Raw genomic sequence first — 13982 nt, 5'->3', positions numbered from 1 at the left:
TTGCTCTAATTATTGAAGATGAAAAAACAAATATATATATATATATATACACTATTAAGAGAAGAGAAGAGGTGTTGTTAACCAAAATTAATTTTTTTTTACCTTTATAACCCTCAAATATTAAAATACCATGGATCACATTTTAATATCAGGGACAAAAACGTAAAAAATAAAATAAAACAATAAAGAAACATAAATAAAAGAAAATAATTATTTCAAACTCCCCATTCTCACAATTATAAGTATTCTGGATGTTACCACACTAGGGTTTTAAAAAAAAGAACGCGCCTCACGCGCCAAAGAAAAAAAGAAAACCAGCCTTCGTGCTCTCCCGGCCGGACATAGCCGGCGATTCTGCCGCTGCGTCTCGGTCCGGGAGGGGAGCTTTGTTTTCCTCAGCTTTTCTTAGTTTCTCTAGTTTTTTTTTTTTTTTTTTTTTACTTTCTTAGTAGGTACTGTTGTTTGAAGGAGGATAGCAAAGGTCGGGTTGAAGATCCATCATCGCCAACTTGGTTGTTCCGAGTGTAGGCAGGCCTTGTCGGGGTAAGACTGATGCGGCATGGAGGGAGGATGGCGAGATCAGGATCTTTCCGCCTTAGATCTGATCGTGGACGACAAGTGGGGTGGTCGTTTGATGGTAAGGAACCCACGGTTGGTATTGCGCTCTAGGCTAGGATCTCGAGGCTCGTGTTGGTGGTGGTGGGAGATATGGTTTACTGCCGCTTTACTGGCGGCGTCTGAGCTATGGCAGGCGTAATCCAAAGGCGATGGCATCGCGAATCTGGAAGTGCGACAATGATAAGGGGGATGCCTAGGTTCAAGGTGGTCGGAGGAGGGTGGATGGCAATAGGTTGTTGGGCGGTGGGTGTGGTGGCCCGCAGCATGGATGTCCCTTGCTGGGACGAAAGGGGGGTTGGGCTGGGTTTCATGTTTGTTGGGCCCTTGTTGGTGGGCAGTTATTACTAGTTTTTAGCGTTTGGTTTTCTTTTGTTTTGTTTTTCAGCAAGAAGTCACTATCAAGGTTTTGTTTTAAGTATTAGCTGTTGGGTCGGGTGCACTGCAATTTTTGGCATAGACAATCTTCTCTTCGGCGGTCTAGAGGTCTTTCCTGTTCTGGAGTTGGGTCAGCAGTGATGGTGAAAATGTCTAGCGGTGGCATACTGGCATAGACAATCATCCTTGGCCTTCTAGTGGGTTGTTCCTGTCTGATTGCGGGTCGGAGGTGATGGCGATTTGGAGCATTTGCAGATTGACGGTGTTGACATTAGGGTGGCAATGGTATTGGGTTTAATTTAGACTCAGGTCTGACGGTCCAGCATTTCAATTTGGTCGGGTTCTAAGTCATAACGAGTGTAGACTTGGTCGATCAAAGGCAGGTCAGGAGGACTCTGGGTGGCGAATTAGTGTTGACAAAGTTGTGTGTCAAGGATTCACTGCTCATGCGCATATTGTCTTTGCCTGTTAATTGTTGTGCAAGTTTTAAGTCTGTAGTTGAGTCGGGACCTTTTTTGGCTCTATTAGTCAGTCATTTTGGAGTTTCAGTGTGAAGTCCAGTGGCCATTTCTATGTATGAGATGTTGTCAAAACTCATTGTATCCAGTTCATTATTAATGAAGTTTCTTCTTGATCAAAAAAAAAAAAAAAAAAAAAACTCTTCACTTTCTTCTCAAAAAAATAAAAAAATTATAACTCCCCACTACTCTCACACCCATCGGGTGTGTTGACATTTTCTAGTATATTATAAAATAATTAGAAAAGCACCATTTCTTTTATTTTTTAAAAGAAAATGAAAATTATAAACGAAACCCTACTGCAACCATAATTAAATTTATCAAAATTAAAAGCAGGAAGAGCTAAAAGAGACAGCTTTTTGATCCACGCGATTGGTTTGGTCGCGTTATGCCCCAAGCTCGTAATCACATCCGCTATAAAATTGGCTTCACGAGAGACATGCTTGGAAGAGATATTGCCATACTTTGGATGTCCTTGATAAGAGATCGAATCCTACAAGAGGGACCACAAACTTATTGATTGAATCTTTGATAAGCTTGGAGTCTCCTTAACGGATATTTTTCGGCATTGATTACACAAGGCACGGAAAAGCTCATCTTGGACGGTGCTACATTCCGCAACAGGCCGGCATTGAGGAATGGCCAATATTCCTGGTTTCAACAATGATGGGGAACCATTGTGGTCCCTGATGACAAATTTTTTGTTATTAACCATAGAGCCATCAAAGTTTAACTTGATAAACTGGTCTAAATGGGGAAGCCAACGAATAACATTAGTAGAAATAGAAGGAGGGGGTAGGGTTTTGTCTTCTGTAATTGTCACTAGTGGAGGCAGGAGCAAGAACCACCGAACTTGGGAGAGGTTAAATTTGGCTGAAAATGAGGTTGTTACTATTACCTCCCAAATCTTCTAGCAAAGGATTAGAAGATTTTCAGTAGTGCTTTTTTGGAATTCCTTCCTGAACCAGAAAGAAACCAGGAGTCATTAAAATTTTGGTAATCAGAAACATTAGTCCCAGCAAGGTGCCAACATTCAAAGCTAAAGGGCATGAGAAAAAAAGATGGTTTATATCCTCAACCCTTGAGTTGCACAAAGCACAATTTGAATCAACATACAGAATTGGATTAATGAGCAATTCGTGCCTTGGTTATCAACCTTCTTCTAGCTAAAAGCCAAGCAAAAATCTTGACTTTTGGAGGAAGATTTAGTCTCCAAATATCAATCATAGTTTCAATATGAATGAGGATTAGTCATATCACATTGAAGCCAAGTAGCAGATTTAAGGGGGTGTATTCATTTAAGAGTCTACAAGATTTTTTTTGTATTTTAAAAGTCTATGGGTATTCAATTTAGATTTTAAACAGTCCTTTAAAATCTTGATGTATTCAATAAAGATTTAAAATTATACACTCAAATCTGTCGATATTCAAAAGTATAAGGATTTTTAAGCATTTCATTAAATGTTGGATTTTTGAGGATTTTATAGTACTTTTTATACATATTGAAACTCAAAAACAATCCAACCACTTCCCAAGAGATTTTGATGGATTCTATCTCACTCACAAAATGAAGAAGCTCTTCACCAAAAAAAAAAAAATTGAAGAAGCAGCCCTCAATAGGTGTCACTCATCCATTTTGCCTTACACCTATTTTCCCACTATCATCCTCTGCCTCTGCTCTTATCTAATAATTTGTTTTTCCTCACTATAGCTCTAGAAGCCTTAATCCTTCTAGCTAATTAAGCTCACTTCCAATGGTATTGTTAAGATGATACATATACACATGTTTCTTTTGTAAATTAGATATGAAATAAATTATGTCATTAGTTTACTACTTTATTTTTTGTCTAACATTTTGGCTGGTTAGTTTTCTCTTACTGTTCATATATACACAACGTAAAGAATGATAGATTGCCATACTTTTTTGTCATTGATATAGTATTATAGTTGGATCCATACATCCATTGCTTAAATATTAAAGAAGAAAAAAAAATTAACCTACCAAAAACATCATAAGGAATTGTAAAATCTAAACAAATACTAGTAAATCAATCAATTAGAATCAATCAGAGTCCATATATATAGAATTTAAACAATCCATGGATTATAAAAACTCAAACAAAATCTTTTAAAATCTAAATTGAATACACCCCCCTTAATTGAAAATCTACCATTGGTAGCTAGACCCCAAACAGATTCATCCACAACATTAGTAGAAGGAACTGGAATACCAATAATAAAGTTAACAGTATCATGGTCTAGAATAGAAGAAAATTTACTTATGTTTTAATAGCCATTGGCTATATAATCGCTAACGTTTTCATCCAAATTGATAACATATCTTTGATTTAAAAATGAAAGATTAAACAAAGGAAATGGAAAAGCCTAGTTAAAAGTCCAGAACTTGATATCCTTGCCATTTCCAACAATCCAACGCATTCCTTGCAGAATAAGATCTCTAGCATCTAGAATACTTTTCCACGTCATAAAATGATTAGCTTTACTCTTAAGGTCAAAGAAAGAATGCTTTCTTAAGTACTTTCTTCTGACAATATCAACCCACCAATTGTCCTTATTAGAAATAATTTTCCATCCTAACTTTGAAGTATGACCAAAAAACTTTGCTAAAGCTGCTTTATTAAAGAAAGAAGCAGGTCTTATCCAATTCCTCCCAAATATTTAGGAAGACAAATTTGGTCCCAAGCAATTGGGAGAGGAGTGGTAGTCCTAGTTCTGGATTTTTAAAGCAAAATTACGAAATGTTTGACAAAACTATAGCGATGCCACTCTAGGGAATTTTATCCCCAGAATGGGTCATCGTCCCCAAAATGGGCACTGCTATTAAACCCACAAAATTTTAAGATCATCGAAACTCTATTATTCGAATCTGCATTCGATTCAGCTTGATATTCATCGAAGCAATCAGAGCAAAGACTCTTGATATGCTAAAAACAAGTGCACAATTTAATTATGCAAGAACGTATTGTTAGTATAGAATAAGTAGGGATCATTTAGCGGCCCCTGATAGCGATCAATTGAAGATAGTGGTAAGATCAAATGATCGATCCAGGATCCAGGTATCAAACTTGTAGATCGTGTGCTTTTGTTTTGTTTTCAATTAATGTTTGACCAATGAAGATAATAATAAGAAGAAACTCCATGAAGGATTTGAGTTAGACTGATTTTTTTTTGTTTATTATTAAATTGACTCTTTTGATTAATCCAGGTTCAGAGCTTTCCCAAGATTGTTTTCGCTCCAATACTCATTCCTTATCTGGGATTGATCAAAGACACCACCACAAAGCTCAAGGGGAAGACGACGCGGTTCGAACGGGACCAATGGCGCGCCGTCAGGTGGCTGAACGACAAAGATATAACTGGGTCGAGCTTTGGAGTCGGGTTGGGTTCGGTGATCAGCTGGAGAGATTTTTTTTTTTTTTTTTTGGTTTTCTACTTTGGGCCGAATGTGAAAAATGACTTACCCTTTTCGGGAAGTCCTCATATTATACCATTTTTTTATAATAATAACTTTAATTTTCTGACCATAACTTTCACGTACAATAATAGAACCCGAACCGGGCCTGTGGGACCCAATTTAGGTTAAGTTTTGTCGAAAATTCGACAGAACTTCCCCTAAAAATGAACTACCCAAATTTAGCAAAACCAGGACATGAAACTTAAACTAACATCACAACACCAATTATACATTCCAAATATTTATATTTCAGGTATATTACATTCCGGATAGTAATTCACCTTAGCATACCCATAACATCTCAATTCTCAAGTATTAAACATCCTTCCAACTAAAGTTTGGTTATCGGAGCAATTCTACGAAACTAAGCCGATATAATACATAAGTAGGTTAAGTGATAACCTACAGTCAAAACGGAAGCGGTGGATCCTAAGCCTCAAATTCCTAAACACACGATCTCGGCAATCTGAAATCTAGGCAGTTGAAAAACCGAAGGCCCCACGGAAAAGCATTGAAAACCGTTAGAGTGAGTGGACAAAAATAAAGTTAAATACTAAAGAAATTAATGTAAAGTGAATGCTTTCCCATTTTCTTCATCTTAAATCCGGCATGCAGCTTAGTAAAATAACCACTCAAATCCATCATCTTAAAATCAAAGTTCAGTGTAAAACATTCGATGACTAGAGGGTACTGCCAACTAGTCATCTTATGTCATCTGGAGGGTACTCTCGACCAGATCATGTATCAGAGGGTACTGCCGACTGGAATCTAAGAGGCGGTGGTTAGAGGGTACTGCCGACTAACCACAGATAGTTAGAGGGTGCTGCCAACTAACTATCTCATGTCATCTGGAGGGTGCTGCCGACCAAATGACGCATCGAAGGGTACTGCCGACCAGACAATTACCTGGAGGGTACAGCCGACCAGGTAATACATGCATGTGACATACAATAGCCTCCTTATCAAGTCATCTTTTAAAAACACAATTCCTTTCGAAAACAATGAAATCATATTTAATCAAATACTTTTATGTTTTGAATTAAATTCAAAACCGAAAATCAATATTGCATGCATAATTTAATTAAGATCAAAAGTCCACTCACTCGTAAGCCTCGCAGCTATGCCTGCTGCTTGCCGGGATCCTCCTTACTCATGGGCTCACTACGTTCTGTACAAATTGGCAGCTTATAAATAATAAAAGGGAAACAATTTAAAATCGACAATTACTTCCATAAAATATTAATAACTCAATTTACTCATAATTTCTCCTAAACCTAGTTTTTCCAATTTAGGATTCTTAATACTCGAAAACTAAGATTCTCAATGATTTACCAATTTTCAAATCCTGTTTTACATTCTCCAATCCTCTAAAAATAACAACCAAATTCAATTCCACAACAACGAATATAAACATCTAATAATCTCAAAACTACCACTTTCCGAATCAATATCTAAATTTGAATTTCTCTAAAACGAAGTGTAGCCAATGATTCCGAATCACTAAGTATAATTTATAAACTAAAACAAGGCATTTTAAGCGGCTGCATGCGCCTCCACACGCCGCCACTGGCTTCACGTGCCGCCGCACCAACACCCAAATCCGGTCACACCACCTACATCAAATTAATCCTCACAACATACCCAACAACTTTTTGTACCTGCCACAACAACTAATTCAAGACCAATTGGTCAGAAATTGGCCCGAAAGCAAAATCCGGCAAACCCACTGTACAGTTTCAATTCTTCCTCCTCTAACCGAGTTGAGCTGCAAGATGGGTAGTAAAACGATCAATGCCTCCCTAGCATCAAAACCCACCAAGATTTCCTGCCTGAAACTGTCGAAAATCGGAAAGGGAAAACCCTCGTTTCGATTAGTTCAATATAGGGCCTCTCAAATTAAAATACTTACATGGATTGAAAGAGAAGGAAGAGAGAATCAATCTGTGACCAGTGACGAGCTCAGCGGCGGTCCAACGGTGAAGAAATCACCAGATTCAGTTTCCAGGTCCGAAAACGGGTCGGGTCGCATGTTTGAGTCTCGGCTAGGGAAATGATAGGAGCATTTTAAAGTGGTATTTTAATAGTTAATTCCTCACATTTTGCTTAGTTAATTCCTTAACGAATCGATTTTTAACTCAATTTCTATTTTCTTAGGTACATTGGAGTAAATGATGGTGAAATGAGCATTAGGTCCACACTTACCTATAAATGGTGGAGAAAAATGGAAATGTACTAAAATGTCAATTTTACACATTTTCCTACTCCGGCTAGGAGAAACCAAGCCAAGCAAGGAAGAAGGAGCGGCCGCCTGACCAAATGAACTCTAAATGAGCTGAAACTTTCCAGATCCATTCTAGACATCCTAAGGATCATTTCTTATGAAGAGTGCCAGAGCTAGTTTTGAGTGGAAGGCCTTCAAACAGTCAGCCCAATTTCCTGCAGAAGCAAAACTGGAAAACTGGACCCGTAAGGAGTCCAGCAGAGATTCTGGCCCAAAGGCATGAAAATAAATTCTGAAATTTTACCAAAATGATCTACACTCATGGTAGATCATTTCATATGAAGAAGTCACGAGCCAAATCTGAAGTCCTGTTGGAGAAATAATTGAAGGAATAAAGGGGCAGAAACTGATCTAAAAACAGCTCAACACCACATGTTCAAGTTTCCTACCCACATGAAGAAAGCTAGATGCTTTTCTCTTTTTCCTTGGATATATTTTTCTGCTCCAATAGATCATCATCACTTCCATACTTCTGCACCTTCATGCCTTGCTTTCATTTCATCATTACTCCATCTTTTCCATATTTTACAAACCACTTTCATTATTTTTCTTCCATTTATCATTTCACTCTTCTTTTTTTCTTCCCTATATAAACACCTTCTCCTCTCACTCTAACCACATTCCTTCATCCATTCCATCTTCTTTGTCTCTCCATTTCCTTTCCATTTTCCTTTCCAACATCCTCTAGGGCAAGCCACGAAGTTCAAGCAAGGCCAAGGAAGAGAAGAACCAAGCCGTGAGCATCATCATCCATCCTCCACCTTTGAAGCTTGCTTTCGAGTCTCAAAGGATTCAACGTTATTCACCCATCTTCATCTTCCATCCACGGTGTAATTCGACCTCTACTTTGTAACCTTTGCTTTGTATTTCGTTGGTTTTGCCTTAGTTGACATATATGTTTGAACAATTGTTAATTTCTGGAATTTTATGATTAATTGAGAATTTTCAGATTCATATATTGTGATTCAAGAGTTGCTTATGTGGGTTTGTTTAATTAAATTTGCATTATGGATAACTTTTGTATTTTAATCTTATGTGGTTGCAAACACTTAGGGTTTCGATATAATTGGTGCTAGGTTTAAGAACATGAAATCGACTTTTCGTTTTGTGTAAACTTGAATCAAAGTAGTAAAGGTTTTGTACAAAGATCGAATTTAATTAAAGAGAATTGCAATTAGGTGGACTTTTCCATACTAAGTTGTACACTTGAGTTGATAGCCTTTCTCTATGTGTAATGCGTTAAACATGACATGATTGACTAGCTTTCTAGGGTTTGATTGCATGTTTGATAGGATTAATCTAGGTGCTTTCGCTTAGGTTAATTAGCATTGAAAAGTAAAAAATGGGAATTCATTTGCTTTCGAATGTTTCACATGATCAACTCCTTTCTCATGACTTAGATGAACAATATTAGGGTTTGAATCAATTTTAATCATAAGTTTCGGTTTTGATCTTTGTTCTCTCATTCCATTCGTTTAATTATGTTTATGTGTTTTATTTGTTTTCTTAACTTAGTTTATTTTCGAATCCAAAATCCAAAATTCCCCCTTTTTCGTAAATATGTTTATACTTGTGAATATCTTTGTGATTATATTACTTTGTTTTAATTTTAATTGTTTAATTGTTTGACAATGACAGGTGTACCCTCAATCCCCGGAATAGAACGATCCCTACTTGCTTATACTACTAATGATATTTTTAGGGTTAAATTATGCGCTTGCTTTGAGCGTATCAGGAAAAACTAAAAACTTTCTCTCCTTTTCGAAAATAGAAACCCCTCTATTTATTTACAAAGGCCCGAAATTGTAACTTAGGTTTTGCTCATAACATTTCCGTACGAACTCCGATTTGAGCAAACTACGTGTCTACGAACTCGGTTTAACGTATTCTACGACTTCCACAAGAAATTTTCCTAAATTATTAGGTCAAATAAAAAGTCAACTTATCATCCCCTAAACAATAAAACAGAATTCCACGAAGTAAAATCGTCTTTTACCAACTGTAACTAGTAATAAGTTAAAGATTTTGGTACGGAGTATAACATACAAACTCCAATTTGGGAGTGCCACATGGCCATGGCCTCGGCTTAGCGTCCTTTATGTCTTTCAAGAAGAAAATTTCTCTAAATTGTCATCCTATAAAATGTCCCCTAATTGTTAAAACCGAAATTGAAGAAAGTAAAACTTAAAGTAAATTACTCGAATACAGTAAGGAGGTGAACTAGATACGGGGCATATCACCACCCATTGCCCTTAGCGCCACTGATTCACCAAGATTGATGGAGAAATCAAATGATGGGTTGAAACCCATGAAGATTGGAGGACATAAGCCTTGCACCACTCGGAGCCTCGTTGCCATACTCTTGGGCAGTAGAACGCCGCTGCAGAATTCCACTACCACCACTTCCCTCATGACCAAAATAAAAATAAATTCAGACCTTGAACCACACATGCAAGACCAAAAGAGTTAGGAAATCCTGACTCGCCACCGCCAACCTAAGTTCTCTTTTAAAAGTAAAATCTCTCGCACCCACCAGATCATTTTTTTGTTTTTCTCATGAAATATCTATACAGCCATACCGTATTTGTGTTTATTTTTTTTCTTCGTAAATCTAGGGTCTTTCTAAATACACCCAGCAAATTTCTATGTAGACCCAACATATCAATTTTTGCATGAAAAGACAGTTATATCCTCGTATGAAATGACAGTAATGGTCACGGCCGGTAAATAAAGATAATAACAAAATAAACCATAAAGTCCGAAACTCTTTTTTGTATTTGTACCCAGCAGTTCACTGTGTTCACGTTGTTATGTTGTTTCTTTCAGCAAAACCTTAAACCCAAATTTCACTTTCCTTTGTAATTGCTTCAAGGGTTTAATACACATGATATCAACAAAGTTGTGACAGCAATTATGATTTTGGAGGCGTCAAATAAGGTTTGTTCATTTTGTTTAACATAGATTCAGAATATAAAAAAATTTGCTGCAGTTTATCGCACTTCGATCGATCAATAAACACTGAAAATAATTAGAATATTCGGTAGTTTACCACCGAATGAAATAGGTACGTTCGGCAGTCAACCACCGAAAGTTACTATATTATTCGGACGACAACCACCGAATTTTACTGCTCTGTTCAGGCCATAAACACCGAATATTGGTAGAATTTCGGCAGACAACCACCGAATGTTACTACTTGTCAAATTCTTTTACTATTTTCAGTCCCTTTTATCTGAAACTCACATCAAGTCGGTCCTCTTTAATGAAGCTCCAGACTAGTTCCTCAGTTAGGGAACGAACTTGGGGCAACTCTCATTGATGCGGATTGCATCATAAGTAACTCAACCAAGGGAGATAATTGGGGTTTTGGTGGGTGTGAGTTTTGGGCGTGAGATTTGCTGGGTTTGAGTTTTGCTGGGTGGGTGTGATTAATAATAAGGGTAATATTGGAAAAATTGCAGGGTGTAATTATAAATTCTATCATTTTGTTGGGTGTAAAAAACGTGTTGGGTTTACATAGAAATTTGTTAAATACATTTAGAAACACCCCAACTCTATTAGCAGTATTAAATTATGTGAGGATAAAACTATCAATTTTGAAGTCAAACAAGAAGTGACATGTTTAAAAACGACCCAGGTACAGCCCATTCTTGCGTGTTGGACTAAACCGAGGTATATTAGGCCATCACGGTCAAACTATAAAAGTTGGTTGTGGTGCATTTAGCTTACAGCCTTATCGGATATAACCGGTCGCTTTACACACGTGGCTGCTTTTTGGAAGAACCCAAACTAGATCTTCGACTGAGAGGGGAAGGGTATTAAAGATCATTATCATAACCGTAGGGAAGTGAACATTTCCATTAACCAGAAAAACTCGAACAAACAACGTCATAAGCATCATGACATAATAAAACATCAGAACACTTAACAAAACAAGTGTGAGATTAAAGGAAGCAAGTTCTTTACAGAGGCAAGTTAATGGCGTGGTAGATTTACCTTTTAAGTGATTTATATAGGACAACAGTCACATATTTAGACTCAAACCTGTGAGTCAGTCCCAGGGAAACCATAGATTGTGAGGCCCATCCTTTTTCTATAAAAAGGTGGTTAAGTACAACATGTCGAGGCTTTGGAGAATCGTCATTTGAATCCTCCATGCCAAGGACAGTCAGTTGCAGCTGTGGTGGGATAACCACTGGTTCCTTCGTAAGATCTTCCTCAGCTGGAAATGCTTGATCATAGCTGGATTCTGGGGAAGCCGGAGCCTCAAACTCAGCCACACTGTCCAAATTTTCTGGCACATAGTCCTGTTAAGACACAAAATGTCAGACAGAAGGTAAGAATATCATACAAACAAAAAGGTTGCATAGAAAATGATGGCTCACCCAAGCAGCTGCACATGGTTCGTCATTTTTCTAATTACTTTTTATGGGGTTTTTTTACTGGGAGCACACATAACAGCAACTTCAATGATGTACTGTATTTGTGAATATGTTTGTGACTTTGTGCTTATGTGCAAGTGTCATTTCCACTTCAGGAATCTGGATCATGTGAGTTTCGTTTATGACTGCGAGATATTCTTATCCCACACGGTGAAACTACATGAATTCTCTCTATCTCTCACCATTCTTCCAATTTGCTATACATCTATACTATGTGACACCACACCAAGACATTTTCAATGTACAGTACATCTACTTTGTAAAATGTAAAGGAAATAAAACCAAAGAGATCAGATACAAGATGCATACATGAACATCAAGAAGATTACAAACATGGCCCATTTCATCAGCTATGAATGGAAGATCTGGGATATATCTCGGTTCACCATCAACGATGAACTTGTACCGGTATATGCCTGATGGCAAGACCAAAAGAACTGAATGATCCTTACCAGATCTCTGTAGTGATTTCCTGCAGACATAGATAACTAAATGTAACATATGTTGACCATTTATTCGAGTTTCTATACATAGAAAATTTGAGTTCATATATATCCCTGATAACAAAATGACAAATACTTGCCTAGATTTCCAATTGTCCCAAGAACCCTCCACAGCCAAATTGTTCCCACCATAGTTCCATGTAATCATGGTGGGAATTCCTTGTTCAGGAGGATGATGAACACCTTGAAATTCAGTCGTCAACATTTGAGGAAATTCAGGAATGCCCTTACCCCTTTGAAGCGGAGCTACAGGAATCTGCACATGCACAGACAGCAGCCAATAAATCATCCGGAAAGCCATTAATGGAGACATAACCTCCTCATTCTACTATTATCAAGGCTATACTGATTCTAGCATCTCATCTTCAGTGTTATACAACAAAAAATGTAAGGGTGCCTGCATGGATAAGCATACTATAGCTACTTACACCTCCCATTAAAAATGTACAATAGCAGGCATGACATTTGTAATTGCACTACCATGGATAGTGGGTGTTAAAACAGCCAAAAGCTAGCTAATCCAATAATCACTAATCAGAAGTTCCCTGGAAGGAAATGGTGTTTGGGAAGATGTGCTATGATGGCTATATTTTGGGTCAACTGGATGGAAAGAAATAGAACAAATTTTGAGGTGGGAGGGGGGAGGAAGCTGGGGTAATCTCAACTGCAAATCCCCAGCCACACAACCCTCTCAAAATCCTGCGTCAACAGAGAATTCCACTTTAAGTCATACTAAGTTAGGGATATGCTACTTTATGATATTTACAAGTAAACTTGATGCATTATTTAATGACAAACTTTTACTCAAATATCATCAATTTGAAAATTATTTCTGTAAATTTTACAAGAAGATAAATTCTGTGAACTGACAGATGTGTGCAAGCTGAGATGAAACTGCGAATGTAAACATAGCAACAACATAATTTCGTTCCTCTGAGCGCCTTTCCCTTTGGAACCAGTAAGGACTCAACCCAACCTTTTTATGCTTCTCTTTGGTCACCCCCCTTTCCATCAGAAAAGCTAGGAAATAGAGCCGGCTGTAATTACACTGTCAGGGTGGCCTTCTTCCTTCCCTAATGTCCTTATCCACTAAAGAGAAATAACAAAACTGATCCTGACTAGCTTCTACTGGCATTTTTCCCAATTTTTCTTTGACATACTAGTGCCTCACTGCAGCACTTGAGGTCATATTCCCAAGGTCGGGTCACGGCATATTCCCAGATTCAGTTATAATTTAGTGGCCATGAATGATGCAAAAGAACAAAAAGAAGATTGAACCTGGGGAGAGAACAAGGGTTCCATGGATTCCATCCCAATATCTAGTTGGCCATTGACGACGACCTCATCTTGGATCTCCTCCTCCTCCTCCTCCTCTTCTCTGCCGTTAGCATTTCCCATTCACCACGATCGCTTCCCTTTCCCTTTCCCTTTCCCTTTCCAATCCACAATCACAAATCCAGCTCCAGCTCCAGCTAATCTAATATATCCATCACAAGTCTTCCTGGTATATAACTTAGCTCATTGGATTCCGCCCCCCTCCTTTCTCCGCTAAACCACCGTCGAATTGTTTATTGCCTCCCTCTATGTACGTTTAAATATTGAAAAATATTAATTAGTCATTTTCTTTATTTTAGTCTTAATCGGCCCATGTTTTCTTACCAAAACAGCAGTAATTTTGTCAACTACTATTTCGCCATGTTTTCCTAAGTTAATTCTCAGCGATTATCAATTTGGCTTAAAATTTACACAAGTGATTCATACATCATACAT

General features: G+C 37.7%; 1 protein-coding gene across 2 annotated transcripts; it reads right to left on the bottom strand.

Moving 5' to 3' along the window:
* Positions 1 to 11101: 11101 nt before the first annotated feature.
* Positions 11102 to 13778, bottom strand: LOC133734068 (SNF1-related protein kinase regulatory subunit beta-1). Of its 2 annotated transcripts, none has more exons than XM_062161721.1 (4): positions 13491 to 13778; positions 12293 to 12468; positions 12019 to 12181; positions 11102 to 11574 (listed from the first exon to the last, which is right to left on the bottom strand). In XM_062161721.1, exons 1-4 carry the CDS (start codon positions 13608 to 13610, stop codon positions 11260 to 11262), a joined length of 774 nt encoding a protein of 257 aa, XP_062017705.1. In that variant the 5' UTR covers positions 13611 to 13778; the 3' UTR covers positions 11102 to 11259. The 2 variants fall into 2 exon arrangements, with proteins under 2 accessions (XP_062017705.1, XP_062017706.1); XM_062161722.1 differs by lacking the exon at positions 13491 to 13778 and adding an exon at positions 12641 to 13474.
* Between the last annotated feature and the right edge of the window lie 204 nt (positions 13779 to 13982).

The sequence above is a fragment of the Rosa rugosa genome, chromosome 2 (assembly GCF_958449725.1).
Source record: "Rosa rugosa chromosome 2, drRosRugo1.1, whole genome shotgun sequence".
In the NCBI taxonomy this organism is placed as follows: Eukaryota; Viridiplantae; Streptophyta; class Magnoliopsida; order Rosales; family Rosaceae; genus Rosa; species Rosa rugosa.
Note: the sequence above shows the minus strand (reverse complement) of the source record. Positions and strands in the feature narration are given on the sequence as shown.

Bases quoted from the DNA above. Each gene is read 5' to 3' on its own strand.
- LOC133734068 (XM_062161721.1), bottom strand. From the start codon at position 13,610: ATGGGAAATGCTAACGGCAGAGAAGAGGAGGAGGAGGAGGAGGAGATC. The intron at 12,469-13,490 runs GTTCAATCTTCT...GTGCATGTGCAG, and splicing joins AACCCTTGTTCTCTCCCCAG to ATTCCTGTAGCTCCGCTTCA. The intron at 12,182-12,292 runs GCAAGTATTTGT...CTATGTCTGCAG, and splicing joins TGGGACAATTGGAAATCTAG to GAAATCACTACAGAGATCTG.